The following is an 18,919-nucleotide window of genomic DNA, read 5'->3' on the forward strand; positions in this document are numbered from 1 at the left end:
TATCATGTGTCTGTGTGTGAGGATGTAATGGATGTTTTGTTGAGACATCACATTCTTATCTTTCGAGCTCAATCCTTCATGAATTGTAAAGCAAAGTTCTCCCGGAAAGCTATTTTATTTTTCAGTGTGAAAATAGGGGGGAAGAGGGGGGTGGGTTACGGGGGGGGGTTTTAGGGGTTGCTTCTTCCTGTCTGCGAAGCTTTGGTTTCACTTTTTGACACCAATTATCTCAGCCTGTCATCCGCAAAAAATCTTCCTGGAGCTTTTTGATTGTTCTGCATTTGAGCTGATTCTTACATTCATGCTCAAAAGATGCTCATTGCCGTGTACTGTACTGTGAAAAGCTGCTTAGTGCTAATAAGGACTCTTGTGGATGGCCGTGTGCTGGGCTAATGTACACCTTGAAGGCTCGAGAGGAAGTGAAAAAGAAGTTGATGCTTGTTGGTCACATGTACATTATGATATTTATTGCTCAGTCCTATCACACACAGAAACAAAACAAAATAATAATTCAAAACCTTGCAGCTGTTTTTCAAACCAGCTTGGCCATGTTTGTACCCTCCTGTGCCTCCTATTATTGGTGTACCTCTACACAAACACACTACATACTGCATATCTGAGCCATACATACAAGTTTCAGTTTGAATCTTATGTCACACACTGTGCTTAACCCCATAAATTTTCAGTCGGTATAGCAGTTAAAATGCATCAGCTTCTTTTAAAAATGTACACATGCGTTTTCCAGCCAATGTGATGTCATGGCTCTAATATCTTGCATTTCCTATGGACGGGGTTTCCGGTCTCGCCAAATCAAACAAGACACAGGACGAGAGACTGAGGCAAGGTAGCGAGACAGAAAGGGAATGAGAGCACTGTTGCTAACATGGTCCGATCTTGTATGTACAATGAAGAGCGTCATAGTGAGTTCGTCAAGAGTCTACCAGTATTGGTTGAACAGCAATCTAATATAATGGTTGTTGGTGTTGCAGCGAAATCCAGAGGCTCCCATTTTCCCGAAAATGTGTCCGTACCGAGAGAGGCCTGTGTATTTAAAGCTTCCCGTCCTCGTGAGAGTTGAATGTGGTCAATGTTTGGTCTGCAACTTGTATCACAAACTGTAAAGATGACAGAATCCTTGGTCGCTCTGAGACCATTTGTGTGTTCCTCTAGCCATGGCACATCAAGCCTGGACTGTTCTGAGATTTAAAAAAGGGATTATCCAGACACACTCCAAAGTCAAAATAGTCTACATGTACAGCTTTGTTTCTAGTAAAAAAACAAAAAAAAGTCTTTTTGTACAGTGTCGTCTTCAGGATGACAGGGGCCGTCAATGGGAAACAACAGGGTAATGCATGCATGTATATGTAAAATGAGTTGGTTACTGTACAGGTTAGCTGTCAGGCAGCAGACTGTGTCCCAAGAGCCCGACTCGCCAGTAAGAACAGCCTCACTGAAAGCCCAAATCAGTGCTGTCAACAGTTCGTCCTCCTCCTCCTTCTTTTTCTTCCAGGTCATGGCCGGAATTAGCACTTTAAAAAAATGGTACTGTGTTTATATATCCACTCAGATTTTTCATTAAGGAGCTGTTAAAAGTCTTTGGAGAAAGTTGAGTCCTGCCTTGTTTAGAACAAGGGTGCCTAAAAAGAGCTAGAGCTGTTATGGTGGTGGGTTAAGCAGCTAGGCTTGAAATGCCAGCTCACAGGTACACCTCCCGTCGTGTCAGAGTACCACAGGACGTGGGCTTGTACTCCCCAGTAGGCGCAAGGGGGATCTCCTCAGTGGGGTGGCCCAGTGCCTCCTCCCCGCCTCCTGGCGACCCGTAGGAAGGCGAGCCGAAGGCCTCGTAGGAGGAGGAGGAGGAGGCCATCTTCTTGTTGAGCAGGTTGCGATTGCGGTCGCCCATCATGTGAGCAGCGGCGGGGTCTCCGTTGGCCATGGCGGCCATGGCGAGGGTCTCTTGGCTGCCGGGCTGCTCGGCACTGCTGCTGCCGCTGCCATTGCCGCTCATGAAAGTGGAAAGCTTTGGTTGTTGGGGGTTGGTGGTTGACTTGGATGGCCGTCGCTCGGGCGACGTACGCACAGGCATCCAGCAGGAGTCCGAGTGGCCGTACTCGTCGCATTCCCGGGTGCACTTGCCAGTCATGGCTACGTCAGGCAAGGGCCGGGAGTCTAGAGGAAGCACAGGAGAAAGAGAGAGAAAAGAAAAGTAAATGATAATGCTTCATTCACAGAAGTGGCATATTTAATGAAAACTAACAATTTCCTGCTACTATGTGTTTGTTGTGGTACGTGTCACATCATGAAATATTCATTAGATGCGTGAATCTGTATTTTCTCCCTAAATGTGGTCATCACCGCATCTTTATGTAAATGGAGAAGGCAGAAAACAATAAAAGCTGGTCAGGATGGTTACCAAGCAGCGGTCTCCATCAGCTTTTTTTTTTTTTTTTTATCACTGTAGTGAAGCTTTTTTTAATGGTTAAAAATTGCATTTGTTTACATGCAGAACCCATACCACATGACAAGATAAATAAATAAATAAATAACAAAGAAAAGTCCACCGGCTACGACAACAGCCTCAAACTAAAAAAAAAAACAAAAAAACAGTGGCGTGAATAAGAGACATGCTTCAATAACGAGTTTGTGCTGAGAGGGGAGAAGGCAAGGGAGGCGGGGGGAGGTTGGATTTAAAAAATGTAAGATTCACAGTTAGGCCTCTTTGTATGTGTGTGAGTGTGAGATGGGAGCAACAACACCATATTTTCTTACTGCAGTGACTGACAGACGGCAATCACAGTCGGATCTAAGTAGCTTAATAGCTTTGCGTGGCTCAAGCGCTCTTATATCCTCTTAAATCCACTAATAAGGGTCTTAACCAATTACCTAGCTGGGGCGCTGGCCTCAGATTATCTGCGTCCTACTGTATTATTATAGAAAAGCAAATTATGTGCTTACAATGGCGCCTCAGGACAACAGGTTAGACGGATACCCCACCGTCGGTGGTGACTGTGAAAGCTTCACAGCCGCGGCGGTACACAGAGTTATCACAGAGGTGTTATAGCGATGTTAGATTTTAAATTCATGACCCAATGCAAAGTATGGAAAACCAAAAAAAATCAAGCAAGAAAGCGAAAGGTGAGTGCAAACCAAGCCAAAGCATGCCTTTTTGCTTACAACAAAAAAAAGTTTGGACCATGGCTTACTTTTAATGCTCTTTTTCTCCTGTAAAAGAAAAAAATAGAACAGAAATCACTCTTTTATGTCTTGCAGGATTATAATATAATATATATATATATATATAACTGTATGAGAGAGCATTGAAACTAAAATGAAAGACACGTTGCACCAAAATGCAAGAGCAGACACATGACGGAGGACACGATGCAGCCGAGACGAGGACAGCAAAAGAAAGAGAGAGGGAGACAGGAAGAAGGATGGTTTGGGTTTTTTATTTATTATTTCCATCAACTAAAACCTTCCATGTTAGTTCAAGAGTGCCATTCATGTGCTAAATACCTACTGGAATCCATTTTCATGTCAAAAATTACATCATTCAGGTTGTCAGCTGGCGCCTGAGGGGAGCAACTCGATAGAAAAAAATCATATAACTTTTTTTGCCATTAGTGAGCCCAAACAAGTGCTTCTGTTTAATGAGACGTAAATAGATAAATAAATGAGACGAAAGGCGGGAAAATAAAAAAAACAGAGATGTAACTGCAGTCACAGTTAACATGCCAGCTGATGTGATGGAAATGATAAGTGCAGATCACGGCGTGCCTCTCCCTCCCTCTTTTCCTCCCTCTCTCTTTTTTCCCGCTGCCTCGCCTTGACAAACACAGCCATCAAAGAGACAAGCGGATACCAGGTACTGATTGTCTTCCTCATTTTACACCTACACGATTGAGCCATCAGGGCTACCCACAATGCACAGCGGCGCTCTCTCTCTCGAGCCCCTGTTGAATGTTCCATCCGAGTCGCATTCAAACGAAGGGAGGAACAGCAGGGTGGAACCTCGTGCTCCCTCCTGCTCTCTCATGAGTAAGCATTTGCCCTGCACAGTCAGATGCTGAGGTAGTTAGCTGCAGCTCTGTGTGTTGTGTGGAGGCTGATTTTCAAACCGCGGTCCATTGACTCCACAGGCTTGCTAAAAATGAAGACATTTCCCACAGAGCTGACGAATTGGGCAGCTAAATCAAAGCATAAATGCTCTTTTTTTTCCCCCTTTCTTAAAAAGTGCCACCCACCTCTTGAGGTTCAGACATCAATGTGGGTACTTGAAAACCACTTAAATTCATCCGTCCTCCAGCTTTTGGACAAATAATAAATCTGGACAAGTACTTTTACCTGCTGGCTGAGGAGTGGCAGGGCTTAGAAATAATGTGCACTTCCACAAATAGCCACTAGAGGGTGGCTCTGATATTTAGAGTTTATTAAAAATCCACAAAACATAGCAGGAATACAGATAGTTCTATAGATATTATTGACAGGTGGGTACATTTAAAAGCTTAGCCTGCATTGGGATCAATTGGGAGTTAAATGGAGACAGGCACCCTCAAGACGAACTTTAGGAAACCTAATGGCAACATCACGGATCATTCATCCATCTTTATTTACAGTCTATGGTCGGCACAAAATAACAAATAACAGCTTCAATGAAGGAGGCACGCACCACTGCTTCCCTTCAAATCCATGGTCCTTTTCAACTAAGAAATCAGGACGTTGAAAATATCGTCAAAGAAAAGGCCTTAGAACGCACACACAGCAGACTTTTGTCACATATTCACACCCCACACCCCCAGCCACAATACAAGTGGGTCACTGCTGAGCATAGAGGCCTCTCTCTCTCTCTGTCCAAGGTTGCATCCCCCTGGGGGGGTGTTCGGGCCTTGTTGTTTAAGGAGTAGCTATCTCTGTCTGTCGCTGGAAGTCAAGGGCTCTCAGCCACGCTGGTCTGCTCATCATAATGGCCCCACAAGCCATTAAGCCTCTTTTACTCAAAAAAAGAGGCTTCTGAAAGATGGACGAAGATGACGGAGAATCCGGGGAAGTGATCACGGCATGTGTGTTAGAGAAGGAAGAGTAGCAGCTGAGATGTAAATCCACACGGACAAAAAAAGGTCTGGAGTGAAGCGATGATTGCTACACCCACAGAGACGCCACTGTACGGCAGAGATATTAGCGCCTCATACTGTGAGAGTCTATAGAAAAAGACTTCCTTCAGCCTTAAAGTGGGCCAGTTGCTGCACTCTGGCTTTTCTTAGCTGGCTTTAGTCAGCCACCCTATCAGCTGACGAGCTTTACACTTTGGATATTTCAAAGAAGCTCCACTGCTGGGATACACTAGCAATTTGATGCGCTGTCTTTAGCGGCGGAGGCACCGCTTCGAGCGCGCTGGTGTTTGTGTAGCCGGCGATTGTGTTTGTTTGTGTCGCTGCAGCATGTCAGCGGTCTGCATTTTAATCACCGACTGTCTCATTTTTGAAACTCTGTGACCGTTTCCAGCAATGGAGGGAGAGACGGAAAGAGGATGCTGGCATGGATTTTTTTTTTTGTGCCTCTACTCTGACAGACACTGCACTTGGCTGGATAGCAGATAGGGGTCAGAGCAACAACAAAAAAAGGAGGAAGAAGAGGATGATGTAGAGAGATGGAGAGTATATGTCTGTGTGTGTGTGAGTATAGCAGGGTCAGGGAAACAGCAGACTGAGTGGAGAAGACAGCATGGCTGCCTCTGGGCTGTCACAGGCCAAACACACTGGAGAGGAGAGGAGAGGAGAGGAGAGGAGAGGAGAGGAGAGGAGAGGAGAGGAGAGGAGAGGAGAGGAGAGGAGAGGAGAGGAGAGGAGAGGAGAGGAGGAGGAACTGAGGACATTAGCAAAGACAGGAGGAGAAGAGGAGGACAGAAGAGGGAGAGAGTGATGATAAGCGCGACTTTGTACTGTAAATAAATCCTGCTAACACGTGTTCCCAGGTCAGTCTGCATGCACACATTTACTCATCAACCCAATGAGCTTGATTTAGCCCGTTGAAAGTTTGAAAATTATCTCTCACAACAATGAGCTCCTGTGTGCGACCAGATGCCTCATGCCCCTCTAACTCGATCTAATATGCGCCCGTCTCAAAAAACACTTTAACCTCTAAATGCTGTTTACACCCGTCCACATGATTTCAATTTGAAACCAAAATAGAAAACCTTCTCAGAGAGAAAGTATGTCTGAGAGAGAGAGAGAGTCTTGCTTGGAAATGGCCTTGTGATTGCTTTGCTCCCTTCATCATAGGCGTACCGCTTGTATGGACAGATCTGTTTGGTGCGACGGAGCAATCAGAGTCGGTGTACATCGGCCGGGTGTACAGACGGATTACTCCATGTGGTTGAAAGAGGGAACAGGAACTATTTTTTCCTGGAAACTCGGCAAACTCAAATCTGACAAAAACAAGCTTTGCCACCATCGCTACGTTTGTTTATTTGGTACTGCAGGGTTCACCAAAGCACCTCACAAACTTCATGAAACCTTGTTACTTCTCTCTTGTCTCTCTTGTTTCCATCGTTCGGCTCATTCTACCCTCTAATAAGGTCCCATTTAATTAGGTGAAACTTGCCGAGTAATTACTTAGTCTCTCTGTCTCACTACAGCAGGCCCCCGTGGCATCGCCTCGCGGGCAGAGAGAGGCCCTCGCCGTCGAAGACAGACGGGCAGACGGACCCTCTGCTCTGCATAATATACAAACACACACACACATAGCTGAAGATGAACAAAAAAGGAAAGAAAAGAGGGAATAAGAGAAGAAAATAAGGTGAACGGGAGGAAGAAGAATAGGCGCTAAATTATTAATGCGGTGACGACGAGTTCAGACAGAACAGTATCCACGGGAAAAAAGCCATATTTGTCTTTCGCTTGCTGAGATGTTTGCCAGACAATTAAGGAGGGATGGAAGACGTGCAGCGGTGCAGTGGGAAATGAGAACAAAAAGAGGGGGGGGGGGTGTCCTGGGGAGCCATGACCTTTGAAAACGCCGAGTCACGGCGTGCACTGCTGGCTGCAGCGTTAATTGATGGCTTTAACAGTGGAGACTCTTTCAGTGGCATTAAATCTGAAGCTAACCCTCGTTCACCCTGTTCAAATCCAGCAAGCAGGAGGCATCAAATAACACAATATCATCATTATTATTATTAATATGACTACTTATCTTTTTATCTTTCTACTATCACTCTAACAACAGTCCAGTTGAAGGAATGCTGCCGAATGTGGCAGCAGATGATCCATTCATCGCCTTCTCAAGCTTCTTGAAGTATTTACTACCTGGCAAGGGCGACTAAGAAATGAGAACAGAAAAAACACTAGGTGGCGCCTCGTAATACACAGAGTCCGTTCAGGCTGCGTTAGGACCACGTGTGCGCATGCGTCGTGTGTTTTTTTTGTCCCGTGTCGCTTGTTCTTTCGTTTCTTTTTGGGTTAAAAAAGCAGTTTATTCCTTTGTAGCCCTGTGGAAAATAAACTCGGGGCAAAGCTGTCGTAATTCGACGGTTGTTTACATACGGCTTTTGTACGCAACCCAGATACTGTCCCCGTGAACCCAGAAGTATCACGTCGCTAGCGGAATTCGCTAGCCGGATTTGGGTTCAGACCTGAGCCAGATGTAAGCCAGTCCAGCTAGATCCACCTCCGAGAGGATTCGGATATATCCATATATGACCCGAATCCCACTCTAGCTGGATTGACTTTCTCCAGTGTGAACAGGGTCTAAGTGAATAATCTGGATCCCCACCACGCCTTGGAGAGGTGCGATCCTATCAAGCCGTCGCTTCACACACACACAAGGCCATCCAGTGCTTAGAGAAAGAACAGATACTTCCTGTTCTTCGTTAGCTCTGCGCTGCGGCATACGACATGGCCGCTCCTGTCCTCCAAGCAGGGTCAACACACTCTTTCTGGAATAATAAATGTACTGCAGCCTGCTCCTGAGGTAATTAATTGAGCAGAGATTAACTGGCATAATTTCATTCTGGTGACAATCTCTTGGCCAATTATCAAACCCTGGCTTGTGCACGCACACTCTGCACACAGGTCTCCCGAAAGCCAACGGTCGCCATAAATAAAAGCTGGCCGTGCCCCCTTCGCCATGCATGTGGCGTCGCTCTCAGGTACACACACATGTAGACGCCGCAGCCTTCGTTCTGAGAGCACTTCTGACTCTTCACCTCGCCTATAGAGGAGAGCAAGGATAACGCTGGCGAGAGGAGCAGCAGCAGTGTGACTCATCCACTCTGCTAATAACACTGATGGCTTCCTCACACACTCACACACACACAGAAACAACTCAAAAATACCACGGAATCTTTGAAAACAGAGGGATTTTCTCACCAGACTTTCATATCATCACCGAGGAATAAACACTTCTAATCACCTTTTCAAGCCCGTACTCACATATTTGTGTATACAATTCAGAAAACAACCAATTACAGCATTTTAAAAAAGTATTCCCACCCCCCCCCCCCCCCCCCCCCCCCCCGCTCAGTTTGTCGCCCTGTTTCCTTCACCCCGGTGTACTCCGGAAGCACCGTAAGGATTAGCCGCTCTGCTACGGTGCACACATGCGACGCTGCTAGCAGCCGATAAAACAATATGGCAGCCTGGGCTCATTTTTTTTTTAAACCATACATTAACCATGCAGTGTGTGTGTGTGTGTGTGTGTGTGTGTGCTGCTTTGCGAGGCACAGACAATGTTTACTGATAAGACACACAGAGGGAGTGTGTAGAAAATGTTAGGGCTTACTGAAGGGGTTAAATCAGTTAAAGATGTGTTTTTTTATATTGTTTACAATTTCTCTAAATTCGCTCTCTCTCTCTCTCCCCTCACACACACACACACACATCTCTGTCTGTCTGTCTGTCTGTCTGTCTGTCTCCAGTCTTTAGAAAAAGAAGTGTCATTGCCTCTCCTCCACTGTTACTCTTATCACACACTCCCAGGCACGCTCACACAATGGCCTGTTTTACACCATTAAATGGTTATTTGTCAAAATACAATTTCAATTAAATCCTCCCTAAAATAAAATGAAAAAAAATGAAGGGAAAAAAAACTCTTTTTTTTTAACTGATTGTACCAAAACATCTAAATCCTGGTTTTTGTATGGACATACTCTACTGTAGGTCTACATGGAGAAAGAAACGTACAAATGGGGGTCATTCCAAGAAAATATTAAAGAACCTGCGGCTTTCCTGATCCTTACACAGGAAGTAGAATATTAGCAATATCATTATGTGCCCTGCCCCCCCAAAATAAAAGTCCAAACACATGCACACAAAAACAGAAAACAAAAGCTCCACTTGTGTTCACTAGTTAGCTCGTGAGTCAGCCAAATAACACCCACCATCTACCATTCTTGTCATCCTGAGTGTGGCAATTAGCTCTCAGCTGCTAGCACGTTCCACACCAGCGTGAGCAGCTCGCGGTGAGTCACGACCTTAATTGAAAGCTAGTGGTGGGGGTAATTATGCTGACCTAAAGGGACCAGCTTTTAGTTATGTGTTTAGATTTTAAAACTCAGAGGAAACAACTAGGATGATTTTTTTTATTGCGAGTTGTACCTTTTTAATGTGAGATCTTAACTGCAAGAAGTACAAAACCCTTGTTAATGTGGCTTGTGCTAACTCTAGTTAGCATCCTGGACACTGATTTGTTGGTGTTATGAATCATGTTAGCTCCTAAGCTAACTCAAATTGTGTTTTTGCCAGCTAAAAGTATCGCTCTCTCTTGTGTTTTATTGTTTTAAAGCTGTTTTATTATTAGTATAATAACAAAGTTGAATTCAATGCTAGCATGCCATGTAGCTAAGGCACAATTTACTAGCTATCATTAGCCGGTGTTGCTCACCTACTCAAAGTCTTTTAATAAATCACAAAAAAGAATGTCAGTGCTGCTTTAGTTTTTCATTCATCACACATTATCAACAAAAATCTATTAATATGGATATAAAACCTTTAATTTTAATGATGTAAATAAAACTGAAGACAGACTCCTTCTCAAAGGTGAAATATATAATGATAGAATAAACCTCCTGTGGGAGTAAAATGAATGCATCATAATTAGGACTTGAAGCAGGTCTGCAGTTTTCTGACATGATTATTATTGACTCAGATTCCTAAATATTAAAATACTGGAACGCACCGACCCCTCCGGACAGAGCTCTGCACTGTAACGACCTGGGAGACCTAACAAGCGATGAGGCAGATTTCAGTGAATTCTCCCCTCAGGACAGACTGAACACCTACTGGGGAAGGTTAAAAACAAACTGCATCAAATGGCTGTGCTCCTCAGTGCAGCTCCTGATGATTAAAGTGCTAAAAGGATGTGCCAGTCAGCAAATAGGTTCTCCAGCACCTCTCCTTGAGCCTGACCAGGGTGCCTCTGCTGTGTAAAACCTCCCACTGCGTTCAGGAACGAAAGCCTCCATGACAGCATTAAGACATTTGGTGACGGAGTCTTAATCAGAACAAATTTGCATAGTAGTCTACAAAAACATGCTGCATAATGACTAAAGGCCTCCTTGTTCCACTCGGTTTGAATCAAGATCTTTGATTTCTCGAGTGTCTTAAAGACTCTCCATCTACTCCTGCTCAGGCAGAAGCTCAGAGTGATACAGCCTGATAACGCTGAGGTGTCCCGGATTATAGACTATCTCGCAGATAGGCCGCGGTTTGTTCCCTTCTGGAACAGTATATTGGATTTGCTGCTTGCTGTCACCTTCCTTATTCATTCACTATCTGCCGGTCACTCCGCCTCCATGTTTTTTTTTTCCTCCTATGATTCCTCTGTTAAAGTCTGCATGCAGAGGGAAGAGAAGGGGAGAGAAGGGAGGGGGGAGGGAGGTGTGAGATCTGTTGCATGGTGTTAGGATGACCATCTGCACATGACCATTTGTGATGATGATGATGATGATGATGAAGGAGCATACAAACAGGATGAATGGGACGGTAGTGACACCTGTCATGCTGGACACATCATGTAGTCTGATGTCTCTGCACTGTATACATTTGTTTTTAGCATGTCTCAAAGGGTCAAAGGTCAATTCCTTCAGAGTAAAGAAGCACAAATCTGAACATTTCCACTATCTGCACCACATCTTAAACTTTTATCATCACATGCAAACACCACAGGGGAGACAACAAGGCTCTTCTCAGTCATCACTCCACATCCTCGAAGCTTCATATCTAGATTCGAGCGGACGCTTAAAAGTGGAGCTTGTACGAACATGTTGGGATCGGCTGTGGATTTGAAGCCATTAAACCTTCTTTCAACCCACACCCATTTTAACAGGCCAGGTTAGCAATATAGAAATACAGCAGCGCCACGACTAGAGCCATACACAGTGTATTATTTAAAGCACCGGGGGCCCAATTTGTCACTCTGGCGGGCTCATCACAGGCGAACATCCTTTATGAAATGCACTTTTCACGCTGCCTGTCAGAGGGATCAAAGCAGCAGCAGCAGCAGCAGCAGCCCTGCCCGTTTCTCCCTCCTTCAGTTTCCCTGCTCTGATTCCCACTGACAAAATGAGTCAATTTAAAGCAAATGGATCCCCTATCAAAATAACGAGAGTGAGCGACAGAGAGAAAGAGATTCATGTTGCGGGTGGGTGAGGATTGGGCAGGTGGGCAGTAACTGGGGAATCAACCCTCTCTGATGGAGACAGGAAATTGTTGGATGGAGGACAGAAATGACATTTACTAGTGTAGCTCCACTGAACAAAACGCCAACTGTTTGTATAAGACATGCTAAGACAACACGTTTATGGCCTCATCTTGATTGATTAGAATACAGATGTAGGGGTAAATCTGATTGTAGGTGTGTTTTTGAACCTCTTCGCTACATGATGATCACTGCTAGATTTTGGTTGCCATGCCCCCCTAGGATCCAGCTCCCCGTGACCCTGAAGGTGGTTAATGGATGATTGGTTGATTGAACATGCTGATAGCTCGTTAGCTTTACTAAGTTGCTAATTGTGGATGTGATGATTCAGGCAGGAACATGGTCACAGGCAACTAGCTCATAATACTGTTACAGCTAATTGATTAAACATGCTAGCTTGCTAACCGTACGCTTATGATTTTAGTGGTGTATTTGGGAGATCGGTGGTGTAATTATTCTAGCTTGCTAACCAGGAAATACGTGTTTTGGCAGGAACGTCATCACAGACTACCCAAGCAATTGCACGATTTCCAATGTGATTCTGCCGTATGGCCGGTAACAGACTCACACCATCTTAACAGGCATACATTTCAATTAGTCCAGTCAAAACAATAAATAGCTTTTGGCTCACGAGGCTTGAAATGGCTTAAACTAACTGCTTACAAGCTGGCATTTGAACAGAAAGGGCATCTGTTTCAAATGCTACGTAGTTAAATGGTGTAGTTCAGGGGCCTGTTTGGTCATGGGCCGCCTGAAGCTCAGCCAAAAACTGTATCCGCATTCTGATTTTTTTTTTTTTGACATTGATCAGTGATTCTTGCCTGCAGATATTTTGTGCAAACTGCACCTCAAACAGATAGTTCAGAGTTGTACATTTACTTCTCGAAGAGTTCATGTTCACCTCAGCAGCATTCTGTTCCTGGCTAATTAATGTGACATTAGATGACTTCTCCTCTCCTCTTCCTTTGAAGCACGTAAAACATGCTTCATTATTCACCCGGCTTGACAGACCCCCCCGAACTTCTCTTCCCATCACCTGTTTTCTCTCGACCAATTGATTTTTCCTCTTTCCTCTGTCTGTCCCTGTTCTCTTCCCGTCCTTGATTTTTTAATGCTTCTGAGTTGTGGGAAATATTTATTCACATTGATTGACCACAGAGCTGATGGGTCTTTCATGAGTGTTAGAACTCAAACTGTTTTTGTCCCAATGATGTCTCCAAATATCAATCACCAGTGTGGGGGGGGGGAGCATGGGGCCAGACTGCAGATTAGGGCAATAAAGCCCTAAAGGCCAGACTCATTTTCCTACAGCTGAATAGAGAACAGAAAAAAAAATATATATATATATATATATATATATATATATATATATATATATATATATATATATATACACAGCAGACGGGCAACGGTCTGAACGGTGATGGAGTGTTTGTGGATTCTGCGATGAGTCCTGCGAGCTGTCAGTGGTCCGAATTTCTACGAATGATTGAAAGACCTGAAGCAGACTGTAGACAAGCCTTGTCCCCGAGGTGCAGAGTTATTTGGGTGCTTGTGCATGATGTGCTATCGATGGCCGGAGGGGAGCAGTCTGGTGATAATTCCTGCATCTGCGTGGTCCCCCATTAAAAATGCAGCACCGACAGGATGTTTTCTGCATCAAATTTTCATCCGTCTACACACACACACACACACACACCTAACAATGATGAAGTTCTTAGAGCGTGTGCATCTCTCTGAATGAATTCAATATAGACGTAGTATTGTGTCACAGACGGCGGTATATTCCTCATAGACCTTCTGTGTGCTCTCTATTCCCCAGACAAACACACACACCTTCAGCGCTGATGTACATCGTATACACGCACACACACACACACACACACACACACACACATGCTGCTCTGGTATCCAGTGACAGCTGCCATTCATTCGTACACAGGAAACAATTTGTGAAAGTGAGCCACACACATATGTACATTTAAACAGCCCACACACAACAGTACACTGACATAACGGTACAGTACAGTCAGCAGCCAAGCTAGTAAACACATTATGTCTAATCCTCATGAATATCACCACCCGTGCTGACTCAACTGCTCCTTTTTTATTTTCATATTCATATTCTGCTGTCACACGTGAGCTAAAAGCACATCATTCCGACACACTAAAATTCCATGACCCCCCCACCCCACCCCCCACTTTACTGCATGCAAGGTCATATGTAAATAGGTTTCCCTCTCAGCGAGGGAGACGGCGGCATCACAGCGCGTCTGCAGCATCATAAAAAAAAAAAAAAAATGGCAAAAGCCGTGTTTTGATAAATGCACCCGGTGCACAGTCTGCGCACGTTCGTTCCCACGGCCTGAGCAAACAGAGTGTGAGGGAAGAGATTCACCCTCATTATCATTACTGTACACACTCCTAGACTACAAACAGGTCTGCCCCCCATATAACTGATAACTAATCACGAGGAAAGCTGGTAGCTGTTGTAAAATGATATTGAACTAATAGTAGTTTAAAAATGATCACTTCCTGTACTGAGAGAGGGAGACCAAAAAAAAATCCCTTTGAAGACTTCCAACTTAATTCTAGTAAAGCTCACACAGAGTACGCCTTCTATCCTGGTCACTTGAATAAAGAATAGCATTGTCTCTTGATAAAAGGAGGAAGATTTCAGGTTCTTATTGTACTGCCTAGTGTCTGCACTCCGTATGCATGTCCACGCAAATAATCCTGTACATTTGGTTGTCTTTATTTTCTTAGAAAAGACAAATGTTTCTAGCAAAGTAGCCCCATAGCTAAAAGCTAACACAGGCACTATTAAATAACAATACAACAGACCATGGAGGGTGGCAGGTAGCATGTAGGAAAATATTAGGTGCCCTTAGCTGTCCATTGATTGGTCCACGCCACCTGTGGTTCAGTTCAACCAGAATATTTGCAAATTATGTAAAATTCTTACATAAAATGCCCAGATTATCACAAAATGAACTAAGGAATACTCCACATATACATCAGGAATCATTACACAGGTCACCATTTATTCTGATGTCAAGTGTCAGTTAGTTTACCAGGTTACTTTCTACAATAATCCAATATTTTGTCAAAGGAAGCTCTCAGCATAGCATTGACCTGCAACAATAAGCCATCTCTGCTGCATTCTGTCTATAAGAATGGGAAAAATATAGATGAGAGCCCACTATAGCATAAGCAGAAAGGGAAGTGTGTGAGTCATACTGTGGAGCCGCATGCTGCATTATTACCTGATGAGTGTCTTAAGAAAATAAAAGTAATAATAATAAGTATTTACTTCCTTTGTTTCCTCTTGAGAGTGGAATGGGAGGGAGCTTGTTGAGCTACTGTGGAGTGTGCAACCAAATTAAGAGAGAGAGAGAGAGGAAAATAATCAGTGATGGAGGAAAGAGTGAGAGATGCAAGAGTGCATAAGAGAAAGAGCGAGAGAGAGAGAGAGAGAGACTGGTAATATGCTTGGGAATTTAATAAGGCTCAGCGCTCCTCAATAATATCACCCGCTTCACAGAGTCCTCTGGGAAACATGAAATGTGCCGATAAAGGATGATGCCTCCCTCTGACAAACGGGGTGTGCTAAAAGCGCTGTAAGAAAAAAAAAAATATAGGGAAAAAAAAAAACACAAAAAAACAGCCACGTGTCGTAGCCATAGCTAGCGCTCATGCTAATGCGCCCCAGGCTACACTTTAAAGAATTATTCACTTTCTTCTCCTTATGCTGCGATTCTCCAATCTTCCCCCCTCTTTAAGGTCACACACGCCGCACACTTATTCAGACTGCAGCTGAATAATGTTAGCTGTATTCACAGAATTGTTGGTGGACGCAGTGGGGAGGGGCGGGGGGGGGATATATGGGACTTGTGTGTTTGTGTGTCTATGAACCCCGTCCAGCCAGGTTGAACAGAGAGAAACCTGCGATGTGATTGACACCACAGTTTTGTATGTGTACTGTCACATTTGAGGGGGCAACCTCTTGTGGGGCACTTGTTACACAAGATGGGCACTTCCTTATTTATCCATGCTAGTTTAAATAACTTGTTTAATGCATGGAGGTCGACCCACAGGTGTTTGTGTTTCCTGAGGTTGCCGCCTGGTTCCTACCTGGCATAGTGACATGAAACTGTGTTTATTAGTGGCAAATTCAGTGTAATAAGTGGGCAGCATCGATGCCAAGTTAGTATAAGAACATGAGTTACTTTCCCTGACTTTTCCTGCATTTCACTGAGACCCTTCTCAAGTATGTCAAACTCAATGCGTTTATGTTGACACCAACACAACCGAGAAATGCACCCCCCTGACCTGTCATGTCCTGTCAAACGAACAGAGAAAGACAGCCTCTCGCTCTGTTGAGTCCTATGACATTTACATACCACACTGCCTGCTGGTGTAGGAATCACCCTTTGGCTATACTAGGCCTTGAATTGAGGACAGACACTTTTTTTTTTTTTTTTTTTGCACCCAACAAACCCACCTCTCTTTTGTCACTACCTCACTGGGACCTACTCACGCTTGACAAAAAAAAAAAAAAAAAGAATCCCAAACATGTACCTTGCTCCACTGCCTGTTGGCTTTCAGACGGGGGACGCAAAGCATGAAAGGGGAAAAAAACATGGACCATTTCTCTCCTCTCCTCCCTCCTCCTCCTTCCCTGTGAGCAGACATTGATGTTCACATTCCCTCTTTATGAAGGCACACCTTCTCTTGTCTAATCCTTAACTTTGAATACTTCCTCGCTGTCATCCCTGCGGTTTCCTCACTCACCCATCACCCCCACCCCTCCATCCCATTTCTCTCATTATCTGCTTCTGTCTCCGCTGATCGGCCAACGACTCCCTATTGGCAAATTCATGAGATTGATCATTTTTACACGGGTGGGCGGATTTACTAAAAGGGCTCCTCTCCTCTCTCCTTTCTCGTCTCTCTCCTCTCTCCTCTCACTGCTCACTATGTGGCACCCACAACCCCTGCCGGTAAGACTCTGAAGCCATATCACTTAACATGCACTGGGCTCAACTCCCAGGAGGAGAGAGAGAGAAAGAGAGAGAGAGGGGCTATGGGAGAGAAGGAGAAGAAAGAGGAGTAGCTTCTGAGCAGAATACTAATAAAGTGGAGCACTTGAGAAAACGAGTCGGGGGAGGGAGGGAAAAAAGACAGTGGCGGCGTGTTCTGGTGCAACAAAATTACCACTTAATTAGATTCAATACTGTACCATCTCGGATTTCTATTCTTCTTGTGTTGCGTGTGCGTCGATTTAATGTGAATACGCGTATACGACCGCGTGTAAAGTGTGCACGCAAACATACAGAGTTATAGAACTCTCCACTTAAGATATTCATATGCCTCGGGGGACTTTGGGAACTCCGTTCTTTCTCCCTTTCTTCTTTAATGTCTGTGCACTTGTGAGTGTGTGTTCAGCAGATATATATACGAGTGTGTGTGAGAGTAGAAAGAGAGAGAGAGAGCGAGAGAGGAGGGGGCTGCATTAGCATGATTAAAAGGACAGTAACAAATGGGTGCTGTCTCAAAGAAGCCATGTGACTATCACAACAGGAAATAGGCCAAGTATATCTAGACACACACACACACACACACACACTCCCTGATGACTACCTTTTTAAAGAGAGATGAAGTGGTCGGATGTGAGAACACACACTCACTATAGAGCATCATATCCTCAATTGTACTATATATGTATACGTATATATCGTCTGGATGCACGTGCATCAAATATTAAGTGAGGCCTCATTATCACAGTTTTCTTTTAGGAGAATAACAATTTCTTTGGTTGCTACAACTGCTGAGTTGCAGGCAAAGGCGGCCTCTAAAAATAGCCTCAAGGTTTCATGTGCTGTAAACCCATTTCTCTCCGCTCACACACACACACACACTGTGTGAGTAGAAGTGGTGGAAATATTTTATTATATTCTTTTTTTTAATTTATTCTCTTCATTACAACTTTTTAATCACTTAGCTGAGAACTACTTTTTTCCTGGTTCATGGCTCAGGCTTGCAATAATAACCAGTGTGAATGGATAAAGCACTTAATTCCTGCCTATCACCAACAGGCTAATGCCCATCTAAAACTTTGCTAGCCGAGTGTACCCTCCTTCCACTAAGAAGAGGCTATAACCTTGTTCATGTTAGCATAGTGGAAAGAACATGTTTCTATCTTTGCCTGTGGCAGCATTCAGCCGGCATTCATTAATATTAGAAGCAGAAGAAGAAGGAGAGAGAGGGAGAGCGGGAAAGAAAAAGATTCTGCGGTACATTAGCGGCCAGATTTATTGACGTCTTTGCGCCTTGAATGTGGCAGCTGCTCTTAGGCTACTTGTGAAGAGCAGAACTGCCCTCAGCTCCTGCCTCTGGAGATAAGTTTAAGGGGGTGGTGGGTGGGACACACACACACGCACACTGCGTTCTGTCAAGGTTGCTGAGACGTTGCAGGAACTTTATGAATGTTCTCTGTCTTGTCAGGGCACAGTGTGCAGCCTCTCTGTGACAGCGAGCACAAAATGATGGAGGGTCTGAGCATGACGTTGCCAACGGCTGAAAATCACCTGCTGGACCTGTGGCCAGACCTTGAGAACAGACTTAGAGCACTTTTTTTTTTGCGCTCTCGAAGTCATATTTTAAATCTTTCACACAACTACGAATGCTCGTCTATGAATAGCCACTTTGGTGTACTGAGCTTTCAACACCAGGCTGCATCATTCCAGCTGAGGCTATGGGAAGGGCACAGAGGAACAAATACACACTCAATTACTGTAAATCCACCTGTCTGAGTGAGTTATGATTATTGTCAATTTCTTATTGACAATTAGGCTCTTTCTAGATAAGGACCTATAGGTTAGCTGCCAAAGAATATGTTTGATCATATGGAGGATGATGTTTAAGCACCATAATACACCTCTGTCTTCTTTGCTTTTGCACCATAGCAGTCTTTAACCAAATCCTGACTTTCTCCCAGGAGCTCATACGACGTGGTTTAAACTTGCTGAATCAGCAACAAGCTTCTCTGCCATTTTCTTGCCTGTCATGTACAACCACAGGAAGGCACTTAGTTTTGTGTTTTCGAGTCCTAAAAATGTTGCACAATCAATAATTCAAGTGTAAATGTGCGACGGTCTTTGCCCTTTAAACCCTCCTACGCAGCACAGCAGCTCATTTATTCATTGTTTTATGAGGCACTTGGAGT

At 44.3% G+C, this 18,919-nt stretch overlaps 1 protein-coding gene across 3 annotated transcripts in view; it reads right to left on the reverse strand.

The window, feature by feature from the left end:
* Positions 1 to 445: 445 nt before the first annotated feature.
* Positions 446 to 18,919, reverse strand: part of pcdh7b (protocadherin 7b) — a 96,210-nt gene continuing 77,736 nt past the window's right edge. For 2 of the 3 annotated variants that reach the window (XM_028429614.1, XM_028429613.1), the window contains exon 3: positions 446 to 2,169. In XM_028429614.1, coding sequence (XP_028285415.1) covers positions 1,697 to 2,169 — 473 coding nt within the window. In that variant the 3' untranslated portion in view covers positions 446 to 1,696. Of the gene's footprint in view, positions 2,170 to 3,203; positions 3,223 to 18,919 lie in introns of all 3 variants that reach the window. The other variant, XM_028429615.1, reaches the window with a different exon arrangement.

Source organism: Parambassis ranga, chromosome 18 (genome assembly GCF_900634625.1).
Source record: "Parambassis ranga chromosome 18, fParRan2.1, whole genome shotgun sequence".
NCBI classification, from domain to species: Eukaryota; Metazoa; Chordata; class Actinopteri; family Ambassidae; genus Parambassis; species Parambassis ranga.